At 42.3% G+C, this 24,882-nt stretch overlaps 1 protein-coding gene across 9 annotated transcripts in view; it reads left to right on the top strand.

The window, feature by feature from the left end:
* The window catches only part of Fhod3 (formin homology 2 domain containing 3), a 425,688-nt gene that overhangs the window by 337,306 nt on the left and 63,500 nt on the right, over nucleotides 1–24,882 (top strand). For all 9 annotated transcript variants that reach the window (XM_076837398.2, XM_076837397.2, XM_076837399.2 and 6 more), the window contains 2 exons: nucleotides 3,340–3,390; nucleotides 9,857–10,071. In XM_076837398.2, the coding sequence (XP_076693513.1) occupies nucleotides 3,340–3,390; nucleotides 9,857–10,071 (266 nt within the window). The remainder of the gene's footprint in view (nucleotides 1–3,339; nucleotides 3,391–9,856; nucleotides 10,072–24,882) is intronic.

Raw genomic sequence — 24,882 nt, 5'->3', positions numbered from 1 at the left:
CAGAGCTGAAAGCTCTGAAAGTGCAGGTGAATCGAAGGAGGAGACGAGCATTTAAAATTCCACCAGGGAGAGTTCACTATTTTTCTCCAGTATCACACGACATGACCTCAATGGCAACCTAAAACTTAGAATTGCAAATCAATAGACCAAAAGAACTCCAAAAGAAGCCCTCTTTACCTGGACTGAGGCACAGACAAAGGAGTTCCTAAGGGTCAGAGTAGAGAAATTCTCCATTTTTACTTTTTTCTATTTCTCCTGGCCCAGCTTCCAAGCAGTGTTGTTTCAAAGGCACAGGATAGCAGTAACACCCAGGCAGGAGCCTACACTCTGAGAGGAGAGCCCATCCCCTGTCCAGCAGAGCAGTGGCCTGATGACACTAGGCAAATCATTTTCCTGTCTGGCCTTCTGCTGCTGTTTGGCTGGATAAAAGTGCAGTCGGCAAAGTATGCAACAGAGCAGGGCAACTAAAGCCACAAGCTTTGACTGAAGGACCAGCAAGGAAACCAAGGAAGCCTGAAAGTGTTAGTCACAAAGAGCAGGGAGATCAAGTGAGCACTCCTGAGCCCATCTCTGATGTGTGCAAGTGAAGGCTCTGAACGTGAACCGCATACTACAGCTTTTAAAAACTAAATGGAGGATCATCACCCAGGTGCCTGACTCGCCAATGGGTGGAGCACACAGGGCCTGATCAATATTAACTCAGTTTGCATCTACACTAAAAGTAGATGCAAACTGAGTTATTATTGGAAACAACATTAGAAGGCAGGCCAGAACTCACAGGCTGAGTCTATCCTGATTGTCTGCTAAAACAAAACAAAAATCAAGATTTTTTGGTAGAAATGCCCAGAATCTCATTATAGGATATTTAAAATTTAGAGACAACAATTCAAAATAACTTGTCCTGCAAAGAACAGGGAAAAAAACATTTTAAACAATATTTTTTATTGTAGATGGTCATAGTACATTATTTATTTTTATGTGATGATGAGGATCAAACTGAGTATCTCACTTGTGCTAGGCAACTCTCTACCACTGAGCCACAACCACAGCCCAAGGAAAATTTTAACTCGAAAAGATAACCACAAAATGAAGAAGATGTCATAATTATTACAAAAGACTTTAAAGTAGCTATGTGAATGTGCTTCAAGAAGTAAGGACAGTTGGGCTTGGTAGCAATGCCTGTAATCTCAGCAACTCAAGAAGCCGAGACAGGAGGATTGAAAGTTCAAGACCAGCTTCAGCAACTTAATAAGGCCTTAAGTAACTTGGTGAGACCTTGTCTCAAAAAATAAAATGGGCAGGGGATGTGGCTCTTTGGTAAAGCACTCCTGTGTTCAATCCACAGTACCCTCCCACAACAACAAAAAAAAAAAGGAGGAAGACAAATGTACTGGAAACAAATGAAGAGGTATCCTGCGAAGAAAAAAATACAAAAAAAGGCTGTATACATACATGTAGAACTCAAAAATGTTTTAAATCAAAATGAAAAATTATGTTAGCTGAGCAACAGAAAAGAAAGGAGTCGGTGAACCTGAAGGTGGTACAGTAGGAATTATCCAATCTGAAAATGAAACAAATTGAAAAATATGAATAGGGGCCGAGGCTGTGGCTCAGTGGTAGAGCGGCTTGCCTAGCATGCGTGAGGCACTGGGTTCAATCCTCAGCACCACATACAAATAAGTGAAATAAAGGCATTCTGTCCATCTATAACTACAAAAAAAAAAATTTAAAAGTATGAACAGTTTTTGAGACCCATGGAAAACATCAAAATGTCTAGAATTCATGTGTAGAGTCCCCGAGGTATAAAAAATAGGAAAAGAATGTGTTGTAATATATATTGAGCCCCTTATGTGTGACTCATGCACAGAGAGTTGAGGATTAGACTTGGATACCCTGCCATAGGAGTATGTCTTCCATTTGCTCTTGGTTCCAAATGATTTTCACTTCCCATTTAAGAGAGCAGAGATACCCAGCAGAATGATGTTTTTTTTTTTTCCGGAAAGGAAGCTAACATCAGGACAGAGCATAGGCAACTCAATTATAGTAACTGCAATTCCGTATTCTGAGAATGAATGAAATGAGATTTGAAAAAAGATATAGGAAGAGCTTTACATGGTGGTCTCTAGTGTTAGGCCACCTCTCACTGGTTTCATTAACTTAAATTGTTCACCTTTCTGTGATTTTTTTTTTTTGTTATTGTTGATCCTTATCAGTTGTTGTTTTTGTTGAATGTGGTTTTAAGCTTTCAAGGTTATGAGAAATTTTATTTCTTGTGTGGAAAATGATAATGTTTATAAGTGATGACCAATCTGAGTCCTAGTTGCAGCCTACCCCCAACCTACTTCAGTCTTCATGAAGTACTGTCCCTTTTAATCCAGTTAGGGACTCTATTCAGTTAGGAATAGAATACTAAACTCCATCCATGAGGGTCACTGTAGAAAACCATGTCTTGATTCTCCAGGAAAATAAACAGTCCACTGAGAGGTGACTGACCAAATAGTCTTAAACTCAGATTCGAGTTGGAACTTGATCAAGAGAAAAACATAATGTTAAAGTTGAACAAAGATGGGCATCATATGGATGCAAACGAAGAAAAAGTCAGAGCTCCTAACATTCCCAACCTAGAAACTGAGAGAGTGATGATGAGGAGAAGGAACCCTGGACTATGGAAGGAGTGTCCAAACTGCGGAGTGCAACACAAATGGCCACAACCTTTGGGCACAAATTTATTTATTTATTTATTTTATTTATTTTTTTTTGTGTGTGTGTGTGTGTATGGGGGGAGATTGAACCCAAGAGTGCTTTACCTCTGAGCTACATCCCCAACCCTTTAATATTTTTGAGAGAGGATCTCAGTTGCTGAGGCTAGCCTTGAACTTGGTGATCCTCCTGCTTCAGTCTTCCAAGGTGTTGTAATTACGTGTGGGCACCACCCTGCCTGGATGAAGTTTATTTCATGAGATAGATATGATGGAACTACTGGAGTTCAGTCAAATATTAATTACCTCCAATATCTATTGCCTACTCATCGTTACCACATTTTATAAATGTATATTTTAAAATGTCTCTTCCTCACTACTTTTTGCCCCCATAGAGTAATTAATAGTATTGCTGAGTGAATCCTATATTTTTGTGTTTTTTGATGTCTTTGTGATTTTATTGAAAACCCATTGTTTAGAACATTTAAAGTACAGCCTTTAAACTTTAAAAAAAATTCAACATGTTTTTCGTTTCTGAATAGCAGGCTTTCATGATATCTTGTTAATAACTTTGTAATTTTATAAGCATCTAATTTTATTATTATTTTCCTTCCCCATTTGTTCTGCATATTTCTATTAGCCGAGAGTATTTAGACAAAAGAGAAGAGCAAAGACAAGCAAGAGAAGGAAGGTTGGTATTTCTTCTTTCCCATCCTAACCAAATGGTATGTGACTTTGCACTGTTAACCAAGCATGCAGAGGAGACTGTGTTCATTAAAATATATTAACTTCTTCTAAGGCACCTAAAGCATTGTGTAACTGGCATTTTGTTGGGGAGGACCGGAAAGAGTGCCATAGTTGTATAAGTTTTTCCAGGTAAAGTTTTATCATTTAGTGTTATGGTGAAATGCATGTGTGCTCCTCTACAAATGAGCACATTACTATTACCTTACTGACACATGGTACATGTATTGTCACTTGTCACTTAACTGCTGGGATCTGTCCTTGAAATTACTTCTATGGGACCATTGTTGTATATATGATCCATCAATGACCAAAACACCATTGTGCAGTGTATGACTGTTTGACATGGCATGGACCACCACTGCTCAGCCCAGGTTAGATAGCTTTAGCATGTGCTTCCATGTCACTTCACTGCCATTCCTTCAACAAATATTTGAGAGCACACATAGTAAGGGGTGATAGACACACCCGAGACTCTTGTTGGTTGTACCTGATCATAGCCCCGTCTCCTGAGTTGCACCCAGCTTCTGAGTGTCAGGAATTATGCCTGGTTTACCTTGCTTCCCCCGGTGCCCACCACAGTGTGTGGCATGTAGTAGGCACTTAGGAATGTTATGTAGAATAAACAAATGAGCAAATGAACCAACAGCTTTATTTTAAGATATTCAAGCTGTAAGCTAGCTTATTAATTTCAGTGGAAGCAGGGCTTGAACCCCAATAAAAATAGTTAGCATACTCAGTGTTTGATAAATGTAGGTAAACAAAAAAAACTGGTTTTAGACAAGTTTTTACCCTCTGCACTGTACAGACTGCAGTTGTCACCTCTGCCACCAGATGGCGTTACAGCATGAAGAGATGGAAAGGCTCATTTTACACCTTTTGTACTGGAGCCAGCTGGGAACCTAACAATTTCTGGACTGTGCCAATAAGATGTGGAATCATGCTAATTTTTTAGACACCATCAGCTAAATAGATCAAGACAGTCTGAGCAGAGTGGAGACTGTCTGTGCTCAATTTAAAAATTAGGTGCTTAAGTCAGCCTCATAAATAAAACTACAGCAATGCTTTATTTTCAACATTCTATTAGATTATTGTCATCCTAACTACCAGTTGTGGCTAGTAAATTCAGAATGAAAGATGCTGGTAAGGAAATAAGAAACTTCTGTTTCTCTAACCAGTGTCTGTTTATAACATGGGGTGGGGGTGTATAAATTATACTCCCTCTTACTGAAAATATTGTTGACTTTCTGCCCAGGCTTAAGGAATTTTTTTTTTAAGTTTTTCCTCCATAGTCTATACTTTGAGCTTCCTACAACTTGACCATCAGATTATATAGGCAAAGCTTGACAGCCCCTGGGGAAATGTCAAGGTGCTTTGTGGTTCAGACTGACTTCAGAATTTTTCTGAACCATTGAAAAGCCAGGGGTGGTTATTTGCTGCCCTTTTTTCCAATAAGGGCTTATGCCTGGCAGACTTGTGTAAAGGAGGTTGTCAATCCTCTCCTCCCCTATTTTTCTCTGCCTTTGGTCCTCAACCACAAGCTGCCCATCTGCCTGGGTTGCCTTAGCAGGTGCAGGAGGAGACTCCCCATGGCCCCATGAGGGCTCCTTCCCTCAGCCCACTTTGGGGTTCCACAGAAGTTTGATAAAAAGCAGCCAATAATTTTCCTTTGGTTTGGATCAACCACTTTTTTGGGTAGTTTGTTTTTTGAATTACCTGGTGATAATAAGAGTGAGAGAGAGATACTCTAATTCCTATTTGGAAAGTTTTGAGTATTCCTGGTAATCCAGGAAATAATAAGATCTCCAAATATAATGGAATTTGGAAGTAAATGGAGCAACTAAGTGGAGATCAGAGGTAGAAAGAGGTTCAGAAATAAGAAAGGACTCCACCTATTAACTCTTCAAGATAGAGTACGGGGCGTTTCCAGGATTCAATGACTCTTAATGAAAAGACTCAGAGAATGATGGCCTGAGTCATGACCAATGGTTTTGGGGTTTGTATCTTGTTAGTTGAAGAAGATAAACATTGCTTTGCTATGTTGAGGTCCAGTGACCATCCAGTTAAATTTTATTTCATATCTTTCCATGATTTCAGACAAACTTTTATCAACAGTGATAGACCAGGAATGTTTCTATGGAGTTGCTGCTTCTAATTTTTTAAAAATAGAAAAGTTTTTATATGATATGATCCATTTAAGGGAAGTGCATGATTTTTTTGGAAAGTAGAGTGGAATATAATGAGATCTAGTCTGGGGACATGTTGGGGTGGAGGTGGGGTAGTTGGTACATCAGTTCAGCCTAGGTTTTTTTTTTAGTCTGAGGGGGGAGCTGAGTAGCAGGATCCAAAGAGGAAATGCCACCTGGTGAGAATGGCTTTCAGAAACCAAGCATAGGCAAGATTTAGGGGCTGGTTTGGGAGTTTGGAATTTATACACAGAAGTCAACAATGAAGCAGTGAGAAAGGGTTCTGAGCATTGCTTAAAAGGACTGAGAATAGAAGTTAGAGGAGCCAAGCTTGGGAGAGTTTCCAGGAGGACGGAAGCAGGAAACATTGTCGGTGACTAGATTTAGGTTAACCTCAGGTCGGGTTTCTCTAGAGTGCTGTGCAAAAAGCCTGAGCCACAGTTCCAGCCCTGCCACTAGACCCTGTGGATGCTGGGTTTATTCCAGCAGTTTATTTACCTTTCCTTTTCTTGTTTATTAATCTCTGCTACTAGAGTTCTTAGCACATGACAGGGACTCGGCCAATGTCCAGTCAATAAGTGAAAAGATGAATGAGCAAACAGGATGAGGCACAATGAGGAAAAATGGGAATGTTTAGATGAAGGCAGCAAAGGTGGAAGGTCTGTGCCGGGGGCCGTGCTCTGTAGACTGGAAGCCACACCTCCCTCCGGCTTTGCACAGGAGGTTCCGTCATGCTCTGTTCATTGCTGTTGCCTCGTGACGCAGTAGACACATGACAGCCACTGCATGGGCTGATGGGCTCCCCAGATCAAGTGTGTTTGGGCCCCTGAATGCTGGGGCTTTTAATCACTATCTAAGGGAAGGCCATGCTACAGGTCCAACTTCCGCTCCAGGGCTCCAGAGGACCTGTGGGCAGGAGGGTCGCTCAGCTGTAACTTCTCACCGCTGGCTACTGTGCCTCTTCCCATGAGTACCAGCCCACCACCCTCACCCTTGATTGCTATAGACAAACACTGCTGCTCCTCTTCCAGAAAAGTTCAGTGCTATTGTGAGCGCACAAATGACGGAGTCGGGGAGCAGATCTCAGATCAGCAAGCTTCTCTTTATTCTGCAGCGGGGTCAATCGGACAAACACCTGCTGTGGCTCGTTTTCAGGGATAAAATGGATGCTGGCCGCGAGGTTCTGGGCTTTATATACAATCTTAGCAGAGCTAGGCCCTGGGAGGAGTTAGTCACTTCTGGCAGGGCTCCTCTGGGGGTCAGGGGATCCGGCCAGGTCATGGGAGTTATGTTGACAGGATCATTTAGGGTGGGAAGACAGGTAACACTGTCCCTCCCTCTTGTCCTTCGTGACACTCTGCCCCTGCCATTTAAAAATATATATATATATATTTTAACAGATAAAGCACACAGGACACACTTGGACATTTTAACCATTTTAAGTGTATAGTTCAGGAGTTTAGTAATATCAGGTATATTCACATTGTTGGGTTACCAGTCTCCATATATCCCTTATCTTTTTAAACAGAAACTCTGTACCCATTAAACACCATACTCCACCCCAGCCACTTTTGTCTACCCCGTAAACATCCTCATTCCTTGGGATGATTCTGGTTAAACCATTGACTCTTCCCCAGGATGGCATCCGCAGACCAAGGGATGCATAGGAGTAGTCTTTGTATTTTATCTATTCTGGTTCTGGGATCAGCAGCTGGGATGAGAGTCCCCCAGAATGTAATGTGAATCCTTTGTTTGCCAGCCCATGCCTGCCAGAATGGCTGCCCACAGGGAAGGATAGGGAAGGATATGGAAATCGGGACCAAGGCTGGACCAGCTAACACGAACCCCGGAAGTGATTGTCACCCTGTTTGGAAGTCTTTTGTGGAAGGCCTCATTACCATACTTTCTGGTTTCCTGTTCTTGGATTCTGATCTTCTAGACCTCTGTGGATAGTCTTATTTGTACTTACTTCCTTGCCTGCCCCTTTCTCCTGTCCTAGGCATGGACTCTGTGAGAATGCCTGGGCTCCCTGCTCCTGGCCTGACAGCATTCATGGCCTTGAGTAAACTGTCTGAAAAGCTTCCAGGGGTCTCAACATACTGCCATGAAAATCCTTTTATTTCCCAGCCTGGCAGGGGATGGAGGTCTCCTTGCTCATCTTAACTGAGTTCAGAAACATGTTCTTTGTTACCTTTTTTACCTTTTGTATTAGTCAACAACTTAGAGGAAAGGTATATTTTTGGCTCAGTTTCAGAGGTTTCAGTTCATGATTGGTTGGCTCCATTGTTCCAGGCCTGAGGTGAGGCAGAGCATCATGATGGAGGGGTGTGTCGGAGGAAAGCTGCTCATCCCCAAGTAACCAGGAAGCAGAGAAACGGGAAGAATGGGAGGGGCTGGAGAGAAGATAAGTCCACCCAGGACACGACCCCACTAACCTCCTTCCTCCAACTAGTTCTCACCTCCTAGTAGTCCATTTCACCATCCACCGTTGAGGTCAGAGCCCTCACTTCCCAGAAGTCCCACCTCTGAACACAAGAATCTGGGGAGATTCCAGATCTAAAACATGACACCTTTTTAAGAGGTGATGTTTTTGGCAAAGAAGTCCAGAGTGTGATTCTTTCTGGGTACAGCTTCATCCCCTGTGAGGCATCTGCTCTGGCACCAAGTCTCAGATGTTTGTACGCACAACCCATCACACATCTTTTATCAGACTCGCCAGGAAAGCAGGCTCACTGCCCATGAAAACGAAATGGGGTGCCTTTGCTCCTCGGCACCCTGGGCCGCAGGTGGGCCTGTGCAGGTGGAGGCTGCTGTGCAGGTTTCTCCCTGTGCACTTTGCCTGCTCTCCATCAGCTGAAAAAATGCAAGGCACTGAGGGAGAGAACAAAGGATGATAATCTTCCTTGTTCTGAAAAATCGTATTAGCTGCTTGTTGAAAACAGACGTACACATGTGAAAAGATGACTATGCCAGGCTGTAAATGTAAAATGCCATCCGAGTTGAATGGGCTACATATCCGACATGAGTTCAGAGGCAGGACCGAGATCACTTCCAGCTGTGGTGGTCAAGGCAGGCTTCACAGAGCGGGAAGTGTGTGCAAGAATAGGTGAAGGACAGTCTGCCTTTGTGCTGGCCAGGAGAATGGGTACTGGTGACAGGGAGCCACACCCACTAAGGATGGAATGGAGAAGTGCATGCTTTCTAAATGCATCCTTCGTAAAGATTCTAAATATGTGCTTTGCCTTTCTCAGCCTGGTGAATTAGGAACATCATGTCCAATGCTTGGGTGGGTCCCTGGTGGGTTGGGAGGGGCTGAAGCAGTGCATCCGGATGGGTGTGGAGTGAGGGTCCCAAGTAAGCTATTTCACAGTTCAGCGGTAGGTAAGATCCTCAGAGACCTGCTGCAGCTGAATTCTGCACAAATAATGGTGGGTAAAATTAGCAGACATCTGGAAGAGGCACATATTTCAGAGTTATTTTGGTCTGATCTATAAAGCACACTATGAGGAATATGATTGGTAGCTGGTCTTAATAAACAGTGGGTTTTGCCTGCCTGAAATGCAAAACAGATGTATCTTTGTTCTTTTAAACTGACTTTGATGAATAAACTATATGTGACGTCAGGTCCAAGCTATTGGATGTCTGAGTCCTACTCAGAAATATTTTAGAATATAAAAAAAGTTTCCATGGTTGATGCTGAAAGAACAAAGTAAATTCCACTTGCATTGCTGTTAGCATTGAAGCAGGTTCAGGAATTCCGAGAGGCCTTCATCCAAGCAGACCCTTTTGTTATTTTGGGACCATTGTTTCTCTCTATCACACCGAGTCCAGGCGTGTCCTCCTATTTCACAGCTGCGCGCTCTGAGGGGGTTTGGTTCTCAGCTGTCACTGTTAAAGCTTCTAAATGGTCGTTATTGCTATTTTGCTTATTGGTGCAAATGGTTCCTGAAAGAGCAAAACGGAATGCTGCCGCAGTGATGCAGGATCTGGGACTCTGCGATGTGGCCACTTCCCGCAATTTGTTTGGCTATGAATGATGCAGGGTTTTTAATCATTAGCATCTTGGCTCCGCTGGGTGTTTCTGGCAGACTGACCCTCCAGTCAGCTTTGCGCTGTGCTCTGTGCACCAGGAAACCAGCTCACCCTGCAGGTGTTTCATCCATAAACAAGCATCGGCCACGGGCTCCTCTTTCTTTTTACGGAAACCCTTTGGAATTTAACTTTCAGATACAAATACTTGGAACAGTTGGCAGCTGAGGCACACGAGAAGGAGCTGAGAAGCCGGAGTGCAAGCCACGGTAGAACTGACCTCTCCTTGGACCTGACCTCACCGGCAGCCCCTGCTTTGCCTGCCCCTCTGAGCCAGAACGCTTCATCCTTAAACTCGAAAGAGGCTCTCCACGTGTTACCCTCCTCCCTAGGAGCACCTCTGCATCACCAAGGTGAGTTCAGGGAGAGTAGAGGGAAAACAGATGGGTTAACATCAGACAGGTTCTTCTGTGCAGCCTTAAGGATTCCCACACGCAAATTAATGTGAAGACAGTCGTGACGGGTAAGTTTGGAGGGCTGCAACCTGCACTGTCAGCAGACATCTTCAGAGCCACTAATAGTAGAGCAAAATCATTTCTAAAAGTGGCCATTGAAAAGGGAGAGTATCAAAAATAAGACGCACCTAATCCCAGACATCAGGGTCTTAATACTTTATAATTTGGATATATGGGTCTGCTCAATAAAGTGAGCAATTTTGAATTTTCTTAACCTGGGAGCTGTTAGGTGTAAATTAAACTGATGAATAACAAAATTAATGAAAGCAAAGAAAATGTAGACCTAATTAAGATAGAAGTTAAATACTAAAGAAAAAAGTTAAAATTACTGGCACATGCTGTGTATACCGGCTATATGCAGACTGGCAGGCTCTCATGGAGAAATTCTGTCGTCTTAGTTTTATTTGGAGAAAAGCAATAATGTTGTTCACTGCAGCCTTGAGCATCAGCTGTCTCCCAGATTGCTATGCCCTATGGGTTTGTTTTCTTTCACATTAACCTGCAGCATGGTTCTCAGGCATAGGTGCTTGCACAATGCATGCTGGTTAACACTGCCGTGAGCACTGTTTGGTCTTATTTAGTGTTATGGCTTACAGCCCGATGTAGACTTAGCCAACCAAACACAGCAGAGACACTAAAGTTTTAACTCTAGGAGGGTTGACTAAATATGGCATAAAGTTTAACTTAAGCAAGACAGTACTCCATGACCTCAGCAGAACTGGATGTAATGGAACGACATTGTCTGTCCAATTTTTTTGCTGGCTCTCGAACCTCAGAGCTCATTCTGCAGGAGCAGGCTGGCTCCACCACAGCTTTCAATCATGTCTAGTTACTCCTGGTCCTTAATCCATAGAAGATTGTCCCAGGCAGATGGGTCAGTCATGGATGAGTAATGTCAGTCTGAAAATATTGAGACTCTGAGGATCAGGAAAACAGACTGGTCCGTGACAGCCAGTGCTTTCCAAATGCTGCCTTCTATCATTGCTATGTCTACGTTGTGGTACTTCCAGAGGCAATATTAAAAAAAAAAAAAAAATCTCCCTGCAAAGTTGTAGCTCAGCACTTAACCTTGGGACTTTGCACTCAGAGTTGCACCTTCAGTCTTCTTCTGAATGATTATGTAATCCGGGAGATACGGAACAGCCCCAAGCTGAGAGGGACCTGTTGGTATCTATTCCTGGCGTTTTTCCTTAAAATTTTAAGCTTAATATTTGTGGCAGAAAATGGCTCCTCAGGTTATTTTGTTCAATCAGAGCTGAATTTGAGGCCATCCTATGTTTTAAAACAGAATACGTTAAACTTCAAGAGCAACACAGAAAATAAGTGTTTTGCACATATACATAGCATGCATTTGGGAAACACTAGTTATGTCAGTATATTTTCAGGAAGATAAATAGCAAATGTCATTTTCCTCTTCCGTGAAAGGGTATAAATGGAGAAAATGATTAAGTAAAATCACACAGCTGATACCTGTATCTGAATATGGAATTCAGGACTTGAATTCATACATAATTACAAATTAGTAAGACAGGATCATATGGTGATGTTGGTTTTTTTCCCTAGGGTAAAAAAATCTTTTAGTTTCTAGAAGAGCTATCCATCATGTTTAATAGTTCAAATCAGAACCAGCAAAGAAATCTAGCTTCCTTATCCTAATGTATAACTGATGAATAAAATTGGAAAGGATAAGTATATAAAAATTCCATAAGAGAATGATCTCAAAAAGAAGACTTGAGTCTTCCTTCTGATTTGAAGACTTTTGCCTTTAAGACAGAAATAGTGTTGGGGTGATAGAAAGCTTTTTCTCACTCTATTTTGTTATTCTTTGAAACATCCTGGTAGCATCTCATTGTTGGGCTATTTTGACTAGATCCTCTTTTTTTTTTTTTTTCCTTCCTTCCTCTCATTGGGTATTAAACCAGGGGTGCTGTACCACTGAGCTACATTCTCAACCTTTTTTAGCTTTTATTCTGAGACAGGGCCTCACTAGGTTGCTGAGGCTACCCTCAAACCTGCAATCCTCCTGTCTCATCCTCCTGAGTAACTGAGATCACAAGCATGTACCACCATATCTAGTCCAAGTCTCATTTTCAAAATTTTTAAAAGAACTTTTTGCTTATCCCTAACATTTATTACATCCCAACATCTGGAGGAAGAATAAAAAGTATAATCACACATGCAGATGTTTGTCTTGCATCAAACACCTGGCATTATGTGGTCCAGTTTTGCCAGGGATTTACTCCCTTTTTTGCTCTTGACCCTTACGGAATCATAGGATCAAAATACACTTCACATTTTTTGTAGCAATCTGTCCCTTCCTCCCAAATGCTATAATTTAATATCATGTTGTGCATTTGGATAATTAGGGAGATGTTATCCTTATTTTCCTGAGGCTCAAATGGGTTGGAAGATTTGCTTCAGATTTCCTGGCACAGTGCTGGGAAGAGAACCAAGTGTTCTGACCCCATCACAACCATTTATCATGGTTCCACAGAATTCATGGTGGTGTACAAATCTATACTGCCCCATCCTTAAGCCTACCTTCTTCCCACAAACTTCCCATTTCTTACCACAGAGAAAAATAGTTGCCCAAGATGTGCTTTCTTGCATCAATCACATCTACAGAAATTGTGGTCTATATTTCAGAATTGTATCTATAAGAAAAGGAAAAACTAATATTTATGATTGACTTACATAAACTTCCAGATGATTGTTCACTTTATGGAGTCTTTTACTACAGATCTTTACACAGATTCTGAAGAGCTTTTAAAAGCAGAAAATACAGCATTTAAAAAAAAAATTCTTCTCTAAAATCTTTTTAGAAAGAGAAGGGCTAATGGTTAAATACCAATAGCATTATGTGCCATCTAGTGAGATCTGTCAGCCAAAATTCTTCCCAGCTAAATCTTCTGTAACTCTTGTATAAATGATGCCACTAACCCCCACCATCAAGTCAAAATGTGTTTGAATTACTTTTCCATCTGGTTCTCTTGTGGCTCACAGCAGATGTGTGTCCCAACACTGCCTAGACTTAGTGTTGATGGTCTCAGTATTTTTCCTCTGTGTAAAACTACTAGGCCCAAGTGAGGAAAAGACATCTGCATGTGTTCTCATTTGTACTGTTCAGAAATTGGTGCAGACCATTATCTGAAAGTTCAGGTATAAATGGTAGGTTATCTCTTTGCATCCATTGCTGTGAAATCCTTACCTTATTTTTTACAAAGCCCTAGAGATTTGCATCAGAATATCTAATAAGTTTATGTCCTATTATTAGGAAACTCATAGATGATTCTGAAAGCAAAAAAGTCGTTGTCACTGATTAGAGAAAATACCGTGTTCCTATTGGGATAAAGTTCTTTAGTATGATTCTTTAGAAAGTTGCACTGAGGATTAAAAAATAATAATGCATGCATCCGTAAATAGCCAATATAGCCAAGTAACCTATCATCCCCATAGGTATCAGACCTAAGTAACTTCTTTCCTGGAAACTAGGTAGAGAAAAACCATTCACCTGAAAACCAGATTTTGACAGAGGTCCCTGTAGTGTGTCCTCGGACTGAATTGCCTTCCCTAGAGAGCTAGAACTATGTCTCCACCTTGCTCTGTCCCTCGCACGAGTCTCTCCTGCGGTCAGGTGGAGAAAAATGAATTTTCCCAAGCATGCATACTGGCTAGGTTATTTTTGTTGGTAGCTTGACAGCCCCATGTTGTACATAGCAAATGACACTTTGGAGATGCATCTGAAAATTTTTGCCACACTATGTTAATTTTGTGTCAGGAAATATAATATTCCACAGTCGTTTCTTTTTCTACTTATTTTTATATTAGATATTTCCACGTCTCCCTGGTATGACTCTGGGGATAAATGTCCTATCCAGTCAAGCTTCTACCAAAATTACTGACAACAGCATTCTGATATTTTTCTCTCAAGCATTTAAAGTAGAAGTAAATACGACAATTCTTCCAGTCTCCTGATCCTCAAACCTGTAAACAAAGCTTAGATGTACAATTATGAGATGTCTAAAATGGATAGTCATTTTTCAGGGAAGCAGCCATTCCTCATCCTGGCTGGGGTCATTGTTAGCATCAACTGAACATCTTTGTCACCTTCATTCTGTTTAATGTTTGACTCTTGTTCAGATGTAGGTATTCTCCTAAGTTACCCAATCTACACGGCATAAGTCATGAAACATCTGGAATCCTATTTCCACCTGGCAATGGAATATTATTAGTCATTAGCTTCATGCTTGCTGGTTCACTAGCATAAAGCTTTTGGACACCTCCAGTCTAGTGCTTCATGAACTGGCAGGAAACTTGATTCTTTGTGGGTCTGTGACTCAGGTCTGCCCTGTTTCCCCTGGACCTCACCTGCTGCTTCTTGATACCATTTGTTCAGCTAGAATCTCTCAGGAGCTGTATGCAAGGCCAAGGGTCTACCTGCTACACCTGCTGTGGGGCCTTACTAAGCGGCTTTGCCAGACATTGGATTTTTTTTTCTCTTGCTATTTCTCAGTCTCTAAAAATGTAAAAAGACAACAAATTTTCCATTTTTTTTTCCACTATGGAGATTGACAGTTTCCTGAAGTGTTTTCTTGCATGGTATTTTGACACATTACATAGTTTTTCGTATTTTTGAAGTAGACAAAGTATAAACCTTAAGACAGCACAGGATGGCATTGGAAAACTTGGTAAAGGACATTAACTGTTAAACATGGTAATTTCATAGGCATCATTGGGTGTCAAGAATTATGAACGTTCTGAGACTTAATCTACTTATAACTTACATGAAACTTATACCTACTTATAAGGTATTAAGTAGGCCTGCCACAGTCTCATGGAAAATGGCAGAAGACACAAGATACCAAGGTCATAGACAAAGGACTTGGTTACTTGTGTAACCAGTCATTTTTCCTAGCTTCATTTTCCATAGTGAAGTCCAATGATACCAGTCTATACAGTGTGAAGAACCTAAGGAGAGAGAAACTCTGATCACTTTTTTTAAGTTGTAGATGAACATAATACCTTTATTATTTTTTTAAATAAGATACTGAAGATCAAACCCAGTGTCTCACACATGCTAGGCAGGCTCTCCATCACTGAGCCACAACCCCAGCCTCAGATCATTTATAATGGGCAATAAGCATGTCTCCCCTTCATTCCTGGGTAGGCAATTATAGTGGGTAATAAAGGAAATAGTGCTTTGTTCAGGAAGGGAACAACAGTCCTCTCTTCTTGAGAAAGATATTCCAGATCAAAAAAAAAAAAGTTATTGATGCCTTTGTTTGCAAGACTACAGAAATATGGGAGATCCGTAGACAATTGTTTCCACCCCTAAATTATGATAATTTTTAAATAAAGTTTACTATTAAGTTTGTCTTAAGTCTGTTTAACATAAACAATTTTTGAACAGCAATTAACTTATTTGTCCTCATTTAACAAAAGGAGTGTCAGGGGCTGTCACCTACATCTGGAAGTGTTCACAAAGAACCTGGCTTATTGACTGGGTGAGGCATCAGTGCCTTTCAGTCAAGGTCTGAGCCTTGGGTCAGTGCTTCCAGGTACCCTCAGGAGGTACCAAATATGATGCAATGAGAATTCTTCAGTGTTTGGGACTTTGGGTTTCCAGTCAATAACTGAAACCTAAGAAGTAGCAAAGAGTAACAACTCTCAGGCTCCTTCTAGCATCCTTATCTGAGCTCAGGAACTTAATCGTTTTTAAAATATTTTTTTTGTATTTGTACACAATAACGAACCCAGGGCCTTGCACATGCGAGGCAAGTGCTCTACTGCTGAGCCATAACCCCAGCCTCACTTAATCATCATTTTGTCATCTCTGCCATTCCTCCTCTCCCTCCAGTACCCCCTTGCCCCTCCCCTATCAACCCGGTAAAGCACTTGTTCAAAATGACACAGTACCTTCAGTGTAGCCAGATAGGTGCACATTGATTTTTTTTTTTTTTCCCAGCCCCTAAAATTATGCTTTTTCAAGAAAACCCCTGGGTTCAGAGACCCTGCAGTACATTTTATCTACCTCTGAATGTGGCATGCCTTTTTAGTCTTTTGAAGATGGAATTTCTGAGAAAGCTGCCTCTGGCAGATGCTTTGGGAAGTTCCAGTAGCTTTTTGTTGACTTTTTGGATCCAATCTTTCTAGATCCTTCTGCAACCTCTAGACAATCTCCAGAATGAATGTGTTATTTGACTTTCGTATCATCTACATTTCCCGTTGCTTTCTCTTAATGTTTCCCATTGTTTTGTTGTAATCTTACTACTCCTTTTCTGCCCACCCCTGAAGTGGTTGGTCGGTTTTTCTGACTTTCTCTCTAGCTTTCTAGTTTCATCCACACCCTCTCACCACGCCCTCACTTTCCCGATTGTGATTTTTAGCTGCTTTTTAGATGCTGAAACCTGCCAATGTCTCTTTCTCGGTATTGCCCTTCTTGGGCTTAGGGGAGTGTGTTTCACCTTTTCGGATCTCTCCATCTAAAGGCCCCTCAGATACCTCAGGCTTGCCAGCTGCCAGTCTGAGGAACATTCAGATGGGTTTCCCATCTTCATGCATAAACTGCTGCCTGTTCTCAAACCAGCTTATACCTTCTAGTTCTCAACTGGAAAAGTCCATCTCTGTTGGACCAGTCATTTAAGCTGGAAGATTATAGATAATTTTTGGCCTCTCCTTCAATGCTCACCCCAGGTCGGGTCAATCACAACGTGTTCTGCTTTCTCTCAAATCGGCCCTCTTCCCTCCTTCCCATCACTGATGGACATGACCTTAACTATCACCCATATGAACCATATCAATTGCTTCTAATAGTTATCACTGCTTCCAGGTTCTTGCAGTAATCCAGACCCCCCCTCCCCCAAACCACATCTATTTTTAGATTCTAACATTCTCTGGTGGTTCTCCATAGTCTACAATGTGAGTTCATATCTTACATGGTGTTTAATTACCCTTTGGGGGTTTTTTTGTTTGTTTTTTGTCAGTCCCTACCACCTTTTATCAGTACAACAAACTACTATTAGTACCTGAAAAGAGCCATGTTCTCTTAGGTGTGCATCTGAGCAGAGTCTGCTCCCTTGGTGCCCATTAGATCCTTACTCATCTAGTTGAAGCATTTCTCTCTTCTCAAAAGCCTCCTTTGATTCCTCTTGTGTTTCCCTTTTATCTTGCACTCATTTGGGATACAGGGCTTCTCTCACTGTGTGATAAGTGGGCTCCCACTTATCTGCATGCTTTTCAGGAGAGGGCGCACACCTGCACTTATGTCTGCCACCTCCTGGGCTAGAATCAGAAGAGGCATTCAGTAAATGCGTTATGAGTTGGCGAATGAACAGGGAGAAGTAGACACTTCCATCTGCCAAGACGGTTGTGTACCTTTTACCCAGAAAGAAATTTATTACGTGGGCCATGGATAGAGGACATAGATTTGACTGTATAGTCTATATTATGAGGGCAGAATATATAATGTTGGCCTAATTGAGAGGGAACTTTCAGAAAGATCTGACATCATATACCTGGGCCATTTATATCTGAAAAAATAATATGGGAGAAAATTCTGATGATTCTTAAAATTCTGATAGTTAAATAGTTGTCTTTTAAAATGCTGTCTTATGAATATAAATCAGTATGGTCACTATGGAAATCAGTACAGAGGTTCCTTAAAGATAAAAATAGAATATGTATGACCCAGCTATACCACTCCTTGGGATTTACCCAAAAGAACTGAAGTGTTCGTATATATTAGAGATACATGCATACCCATGCTTATTGCAACAAAATTCACAATACTCAAGTCATAGAATCAGTCTAGGTGTCAACAGGTGAATGGATAAAGAAAATGTATATAGTTTTATTCAGCATAAAGAAGTATGAAACTGTCATTTGCAGGTAAATGGATGGAGCTGGACACCATAATTTTGAGTGAAATAAGTCGGACTCGGAAAAGTATTAGGTTTTCTCTCATGTGAGAACCTATGGGGGAGGGGAAAGACTATGAAATTAGAAGGAGGAAAAGAAGGCGGAAAGGCATTGGGAAGTGAAATTGTTCAAATTATGGTATTATGTATGTGCAGAAAAGCCACAATGAAACCTAGCATTCTTTATAATGAATATTAACAATAAAAATTAAAGTGTTCCCCAAATTCATTCAGCTACTATAACAAAATAGTACAAACTGTGTGACTTATAAACAGTATTTCTCAGTTCTTGAGGCTGGGAAATCCAAGACCAAGGCAATATCATTTGTAGTGCCTAATATAAGGGCCCTCTTTCTGGTCTATAAATGGTGCCTTCTCACCGTGTTCTACCATGATGGACGCTGTCTGAGGTCTCTGTCTCTTTAGTAAAGGTACTCGCCTTTTTCACATTGGCTCTGCCCCAATAACCTAAAGGCCCTGCTTTCTGATACTACTACCTTGGGAGAATATCAACAACGTAATTAAGGGGGGATGCAGGGGGACATAAGCAGCTAGTCCGTTGCTTCCCTTATTTTAAAGTGAATTTTATTTCAATTCCACATCTCCTTTTCTTTGTGAATTAAGTGCAGATACACTGGGCTGTTAAGAGGAAAGCCATATCAGTTGGTCAGGAAGGGCTTTTTTGAATGAGAATTCAGAAGTGATTTGTAGCCATGCCCCTATCTCAGGCTGGCTGTTCTGCTTGGTCATGGTCTACAGGCAGGGGCTTGGGATGTAGCTCAGTGACACAGCACTTACCTACCATGAGCAGGGCTCTGGGTTCAATTTCCAATACACACACACACACACACACACACACACACACCCCCAGCAGGAAGAGCTATTAAGCTATTAGTTTGAACCTTATAATATCTCTTCACTGTGATTTAATAGGGAAGTTTAGCTAGAAAATACTCTGGAGAAAATTTTTCTCTGAGTTTGTGATCTAGCCCCATGCCTGGCATATGATAGGTCTCAAATATTTTTTGAATTAATGAATTTTGCCTTAAATAGGTGCATCAGAGCACCTATTTAAGAGTAACCACATCCTGTTAAGCTTGAATAACTGAATTAACCAAAAAACTCAAGCTCAGGCAGGCGTGGGTAGTACACGCCTGTAATCCCAGAAGCTCGGGGGTGGAGACAGGAGGATCTTGATTTCAAAGCCAGCCTCAGCAATGGTGAGGCCCTAAGCAACTCAGACCCTGTCTCTAAATAAAATACAAAATAGGGCTGGGGATGTGGCTCAGTGGCCGAGTGTCTCTAGGTTCAATGCCTTGTACCGGCTCCCCACCCCCCAAAAAGCTCTAACCATTTATTTACAAGGCGCTTTTATTTCAGCACTGTCCATTTTAATGTTAGAGTGTCCTTTTAATGAACTGATGTTTCTGAGACTTGAGGAGAATTAGAGGGATATTGGAAAGCACTGCCAGTTTGGAATCAGTGTTTTCATTCTTGAGGACAGGCTCCTCTTTGTCCTTATGAGAAAATGGGTGTCTGGTTAACCCAGTGCTCTACCAGTCTTACTGGGCATACAAGAACAAAGGTAAGACTGGAATGGATCCTGTTTGATACATTTGAACCAAAATAAGACCCGTCAGTCTGACTTAAGAGAACTAAACAAGCTCAGAGGATGTCTTCATGACCTAGGGTTGGTATTTTGGTTTGATTGCAAGATAATGAAATATGTAGCAATAGATAATCCAATAATCCTTAAACTTCTTTTTCAGTTTCCATTCATAATGAGAAATAGAATATTCACTCTGTATATTAAGAGCATGATAATTGGACCTGGAACTGGCCGCTGCTTTTTTATTGTATATGGGAAGCTATGTTAGAATTACATCATATACATGTTTGACCAAGCGAATTCAATCAGAAACATAATCTGAGGGGCAAGAGGGGGTAATGGAATTTATAAGTTAAATAGCCCTTGTAATCCTTTCTAGTATCCAACTCAAGTCCAAGTCCCTGAGTAACATGACATGAGGGATGTAGATCCGTTTTTTTGACAGGAGCCATTCTTGATTGCCATGTGTCTCTTGCAACATAAATTATGTGCTGCATCAAATGTGATTTTACAATTTAAGTATTTGACCTTGGGGTAACATGGCCTGCGAGGGCAAACACAGATCTTCTTAGAGTTCCACTAAAGCTGAATGAAAACTTTGATTGGAGGGGGCTATGGGACCTATAAACTAATACCTTTAAAAGAAGCTTAAAAATTGGCTTACACGTGAACCTGTTGAGATAGTCTAGCTCAAAAATTTGAGAAAAAAGCTGGACTTAAGTTTTGAGAACAAATGAACCATTAAATCAGTATTTTGCAGGTGATCATAAGGTTCTTTTATAAAGTTTGAGTAGCCAATTTAGTACGCATCCTAATAAAGCTATTCCTGTGAGTAGAATTTCTCAGGATGATTTTGCTCTCCAGGACATCTTTGGTCATCATAATAGAGGGAGAGAAATAGGTGGTGGATGCTATCATTCCCGCAACAAGGAATTATTCGTCCCAAGTGCCATGGGACTGAGCCTGAGAAAGCCCACTTTATGTGAGTCTTAGTGAACATCTTAGCAAGATCTGGCCCCGTACCAAAGAAAGTCTAAAGAATTTTCAAAGTTGTGAGTTTTTTCTCTTGGGACCTTTTTCAGATTTATATGATTAAACCATGAGTTTAAAGTTGATGGTGTTAGCTATTAGCTCTGAACCGGGGAGGTCTCTGGAATCTACATAGTTTGGGCAACTATTATAGAACTGGCGGGCCCAGCCTTTGGTTTCATAAGACCTGCCAGAAAGCCAAGTCCTGGCAGAGTCATCTAGACACTACCACAGACTGAAACTGATTGAAGCCACCCAAAGATTTATTAAGTTTCGCTCTTTCAACCAGCAATTCATCTTTTCAAAGAAAAGTTGCATGACAGATTCCAAACGGATACTCTGGACTCAGCTGCTGGGGACATTGATGAGAGCAGAGTTGGAATGTTCATGCCGACTGTACTTTTTTTTTTTTTTTTTTTTAAATAGGGCTTTTCAACCTGGGTTCCAGTCCTAGGTGTGTATCATGGGCTCTGCTTGTAAGTGAGGCTCTGCTGAAAACAGATGGCATATACTCAGAGGTGGCTGAAGGCATTCTATGTAGAACTGGCGGAGGTTCTGGGAGGTCAAGGGGCTGTCAAAAGGTGGCCAGGCACCCAGAGAAAGCAGCTGGAAACATTTTCCCACCTTTAGATATGAAGGAATTTGGTGCGTGACTGGGATTTTGTAAGTCATAGCGAGGGGACAGAGACCATGGGAGGAATTAATGGTTTGAAAATCTCTGCCACACTTGTTATAACCCTGTGAAGGGACCCCGGATTTATGACTCTAGTCTCTTTGCTCCAACTTTTTTGCTGATCCTTCCCAAGGGTCACCTGTCTGAAAGTGAAAGCAGCAAAAGTAGGCAGTGTTCCCATAGAGGAGAGCTCCTAGGGCACAGAGCAGGACAGAGAGCAGTCTGGGGGAGCAATCTGAGGGTATCCAACCAGCTGTGTGGTCCTGGGCAAGTTGCTTAATCTCTCTGAATGTGCTTTTGCATTTCTCCCAAGAAGACATTAACTTTTACTTCATGGTGTGAGAGTGGGAACTGAATAGGATGATGTAGTATGGTTCCTAGCAGAGTCCCCCAGTGAAGAAGGCACTTGATATATATTAATGTTTGATGTTTCCCTCACTTAAAACCAGGGTCTGACCTGCAATGAGGTTTGGGAACTAGATGAGGAGGTAGTGTTGGGCATTTGAAGTGACCCAGAGTGATGGTAGGTAGGAACAAATGTCTGCCCCAGGAGACATCTTCAGGTCCTTCGTCACTTCTCCCCAGTTCTGTGATCGGCATGAGGGTGCACCACCCAAGTCTCCACCCTACTGGGCAGGCTTTTTTTTTATCCCCGGGAAAAACACCAAGATGCTCTGTCTTGCCCTGGCTTCTTGTGTCGGTGGAATCCCATCCTCTCCAGCCACTTTTACTCCAGTAATGTCCATTTCCTGAGATGAAGAATTCCTTGCAGTGACTGTGCTAACTCTAGGTCCTTCCCCCCCAGGAGGGTGACAGCGCAATTCTCTGTAGATCCCTTTGTGACACAGTGAACCTCTTCTTCATATTTCTTATAAATGATCCATTCCCATATTCTTTTAATTAGCTTTTTTTTTCCCCTCCTCCTCATATTCCTCTCACCCCAACCTTAAAATCTAGTTTAAAGCCCTCTGAATCAGATCAGCGCAGTTCTGGCCAAATGCATTCTTCTGCTCTTTGCTAAGTGCATTCTGGCGATGCTGAGCTCCGTCAGGCTGCTCTCAGGCTGCGGTCCAGGGAGACAGATCCCAGTTTTGGGCTCTGTGAACGTTGCCAGGCCATCCTTGCCATGTCCTCCTTTCACTTCCAAACTCTCACCCCCTGCCAGGAGAAGGGCTGCCTGGGCACCAGCCCAAGTCCTCCTTGCCGTCCTCCTTCCTGGCACAGCTCCAGAGATGCAGGCAGATCTCTGTGTCCTTCCATCTGAGGTTAGGGACCCCTGTGTGAAACCCTGGCAACTCTTTCCCTGAAGCATTTGCTTAATCACAGTCATTCCTGAGCCTGCCTCGAAGATAGTGCATGGGGTCCTTACTAAGGAGGAAGCACCCTGCCCCTTCTGTCTAGCCCCCTTGGCAAGATGCTCTGTTCTGCTTTTCAGCCTCAGTTTTCTGGGGGTCATGACAGAGCCCTCCCCCACTAGAGGGGTCACAGGGACTTTAGCAGACAGTTCAGGTGAAATGCCCTGTAGTCATTCCTCAGAGGAAACCGGCAGCCCTGGCCAGCCCACTGCTTCCCTCAAATGTGAACACAACACAGCTCCTCCCCCAGTTCATAAACCAGTGTTCCTTACCTGTGCCTGCCTTACCTGCAGTGTGCTGGGTCCTCCTTTGTTGTCTTCTCTCGAGCTGGCTTCTCACCTGGGGCTCTTCACCACAGGGTGTGCTCCCTCAACTGTTTGTGCAGCCTTGACCAGAGCTCCCCCATAGCTCATAGGAACACCTGAACTATTCCCAGTAGGAAGCATGCCCGAGACACAGGCATAGATTGGGAGGCCTCTAGACAAATGAAATGTGACCTGTCTCTACCTGAAGCAGCTGTCACTGCCCTGAGGGTAAAGTCCTAGGTTCTTTTCTCGGGCACATTTAGGCCCATTGTCCCAACCCGAATTGCTGTCTGCCTTCCCTTGCTCTCTGAGCTCCAGCCGTACAGGACATCTTTTACTTCCTCTGAATGCTGTGTGCTCCAGGGCTGCGTGTGGCTCTTCCCTCTGCCCAGAATGCTTTCCCCCTTTAACTCCCTCTCATATTTGGAGACTCTGCTTAAATGTCCTTTTGGCACAGAGATACAGCTCCCCTCCAGACCTTGCAAGAGACCCTTACCATACTTTCAGGGAGCCATGCTTTTAATCTTAGAACATATATAACATTGATAAGTGTTTTTTATTGTCTGATGGATGCTGAGAGGCTAGAATTTTCCCATGCTCATTGGAAGCAGGACATTTAGGATCTCTCTGTATGTATACATACGTACACACTAGGGATTGAACCCAGAGGTGCTTAACCACTGAGCTACATGCCTACCCCCTTTTACTTTTTCGAGATAGGGTATCACTAAGTTGCTGAGGCTGGCTTTGAACTTGAGATCCTTTTACCTCAGCCTCCCAAGCCACTGAGATTACAGGCAATGTGCCACTGTACATGGCAGGATCTTTTCTCTCTGTCCTTCTACAATCTCTGTGCTGACAGAGCTGGGTCTGTCTGGATCAATGTGTGTCTCCACAAACACCATTGCTGGGTCAGAGAAAGGCTCGCTAACTATTGGGATTAGTAGCAGTTAGGAATGTAAACCCTGTGCTTCGAAAAATCTTAGTTCCCTATAGACCACAGATTTACATAGTTCCTCCTGCTTCCTGAGGACTCTGTTCGTAGATGACAACTTTCTCTGTATCTGCCCATGGAGCAGCAGGCCTGGCTTAGGGACAGTGACTCAAAAGGAATGGTTGTACATATGTGAATGGGGGTGTTGAGGTCTTGATGAAAGAATAGGAAAGAGGAGGAAGAACATTCTGGAACTGGCATAGGGTCTTAGAGGTCATCCTGGTGCTTCCTATTGACCAGAACTGACAAGAAATTTGTGAGCCAGTACTGGTTTTGCGAACATCTGAGGACCTTCCAACATGAGAATGGCTCCTGGGGACATTTTGCCCTTGTTGTACCTGTGTGTGTTTAAAACAGCTAGGAAAGGGCTATAGCACAGAACCTGGCTGCTCCCTCCAGGCCTCCTTGTCACTGTATCTAGTACACACTGTGACCACCGCAGATAGGTTCCTGTGTCCCTAGCCACATAGTGAACTTCTTTGAAGGCAGAGGTGTGTGGGGTTGAGGACATGGGTGCCACTGTGGTGCACGGCTTGTCTGTTTGCTCTTGATTATCATCTTTTCTCTTAAATCTTTGCTTATTTTAGTTGACTTGTGTGTGATCATTTAATTTGTTCATCATCAGGACAGCCTCACATGCCACAGATTTGCAGTCAGACTTTTTGGACACAATCATGTGTTCTGGGCAAGAGGCAGCTTCAGAAATGATTAATTCCCTTGTTATTAAAAAAAAAAAAAAGTCACTTGGGTGATTGGAATCGCGGATTTGAAGGTCTGAGTCCATGCAGTTAGGCTTGGAATGAAATGGGTCTGTTTCTTCCCATGAGG

Source organism: Callospermophilus lateralis, chromosome 17 (assembly GCF_048772815.1).
Source record: "Callospermophilus lateralis isolate mCalLat2 chromosome 17, mCalLat2.hap1, whole genome shotgun sequence".
NCBI lineage: Eukaryota > Metazoa > Chordata > Mammalia > Rodentia > Sciuridae > Callospermophilus > Callospermophilus lateralis.
The sequence above is the reverse complement of the archived record's forward strand: the minus strand, read 5'-3'. Positions and strand labels throughout refer to the sequence as shown.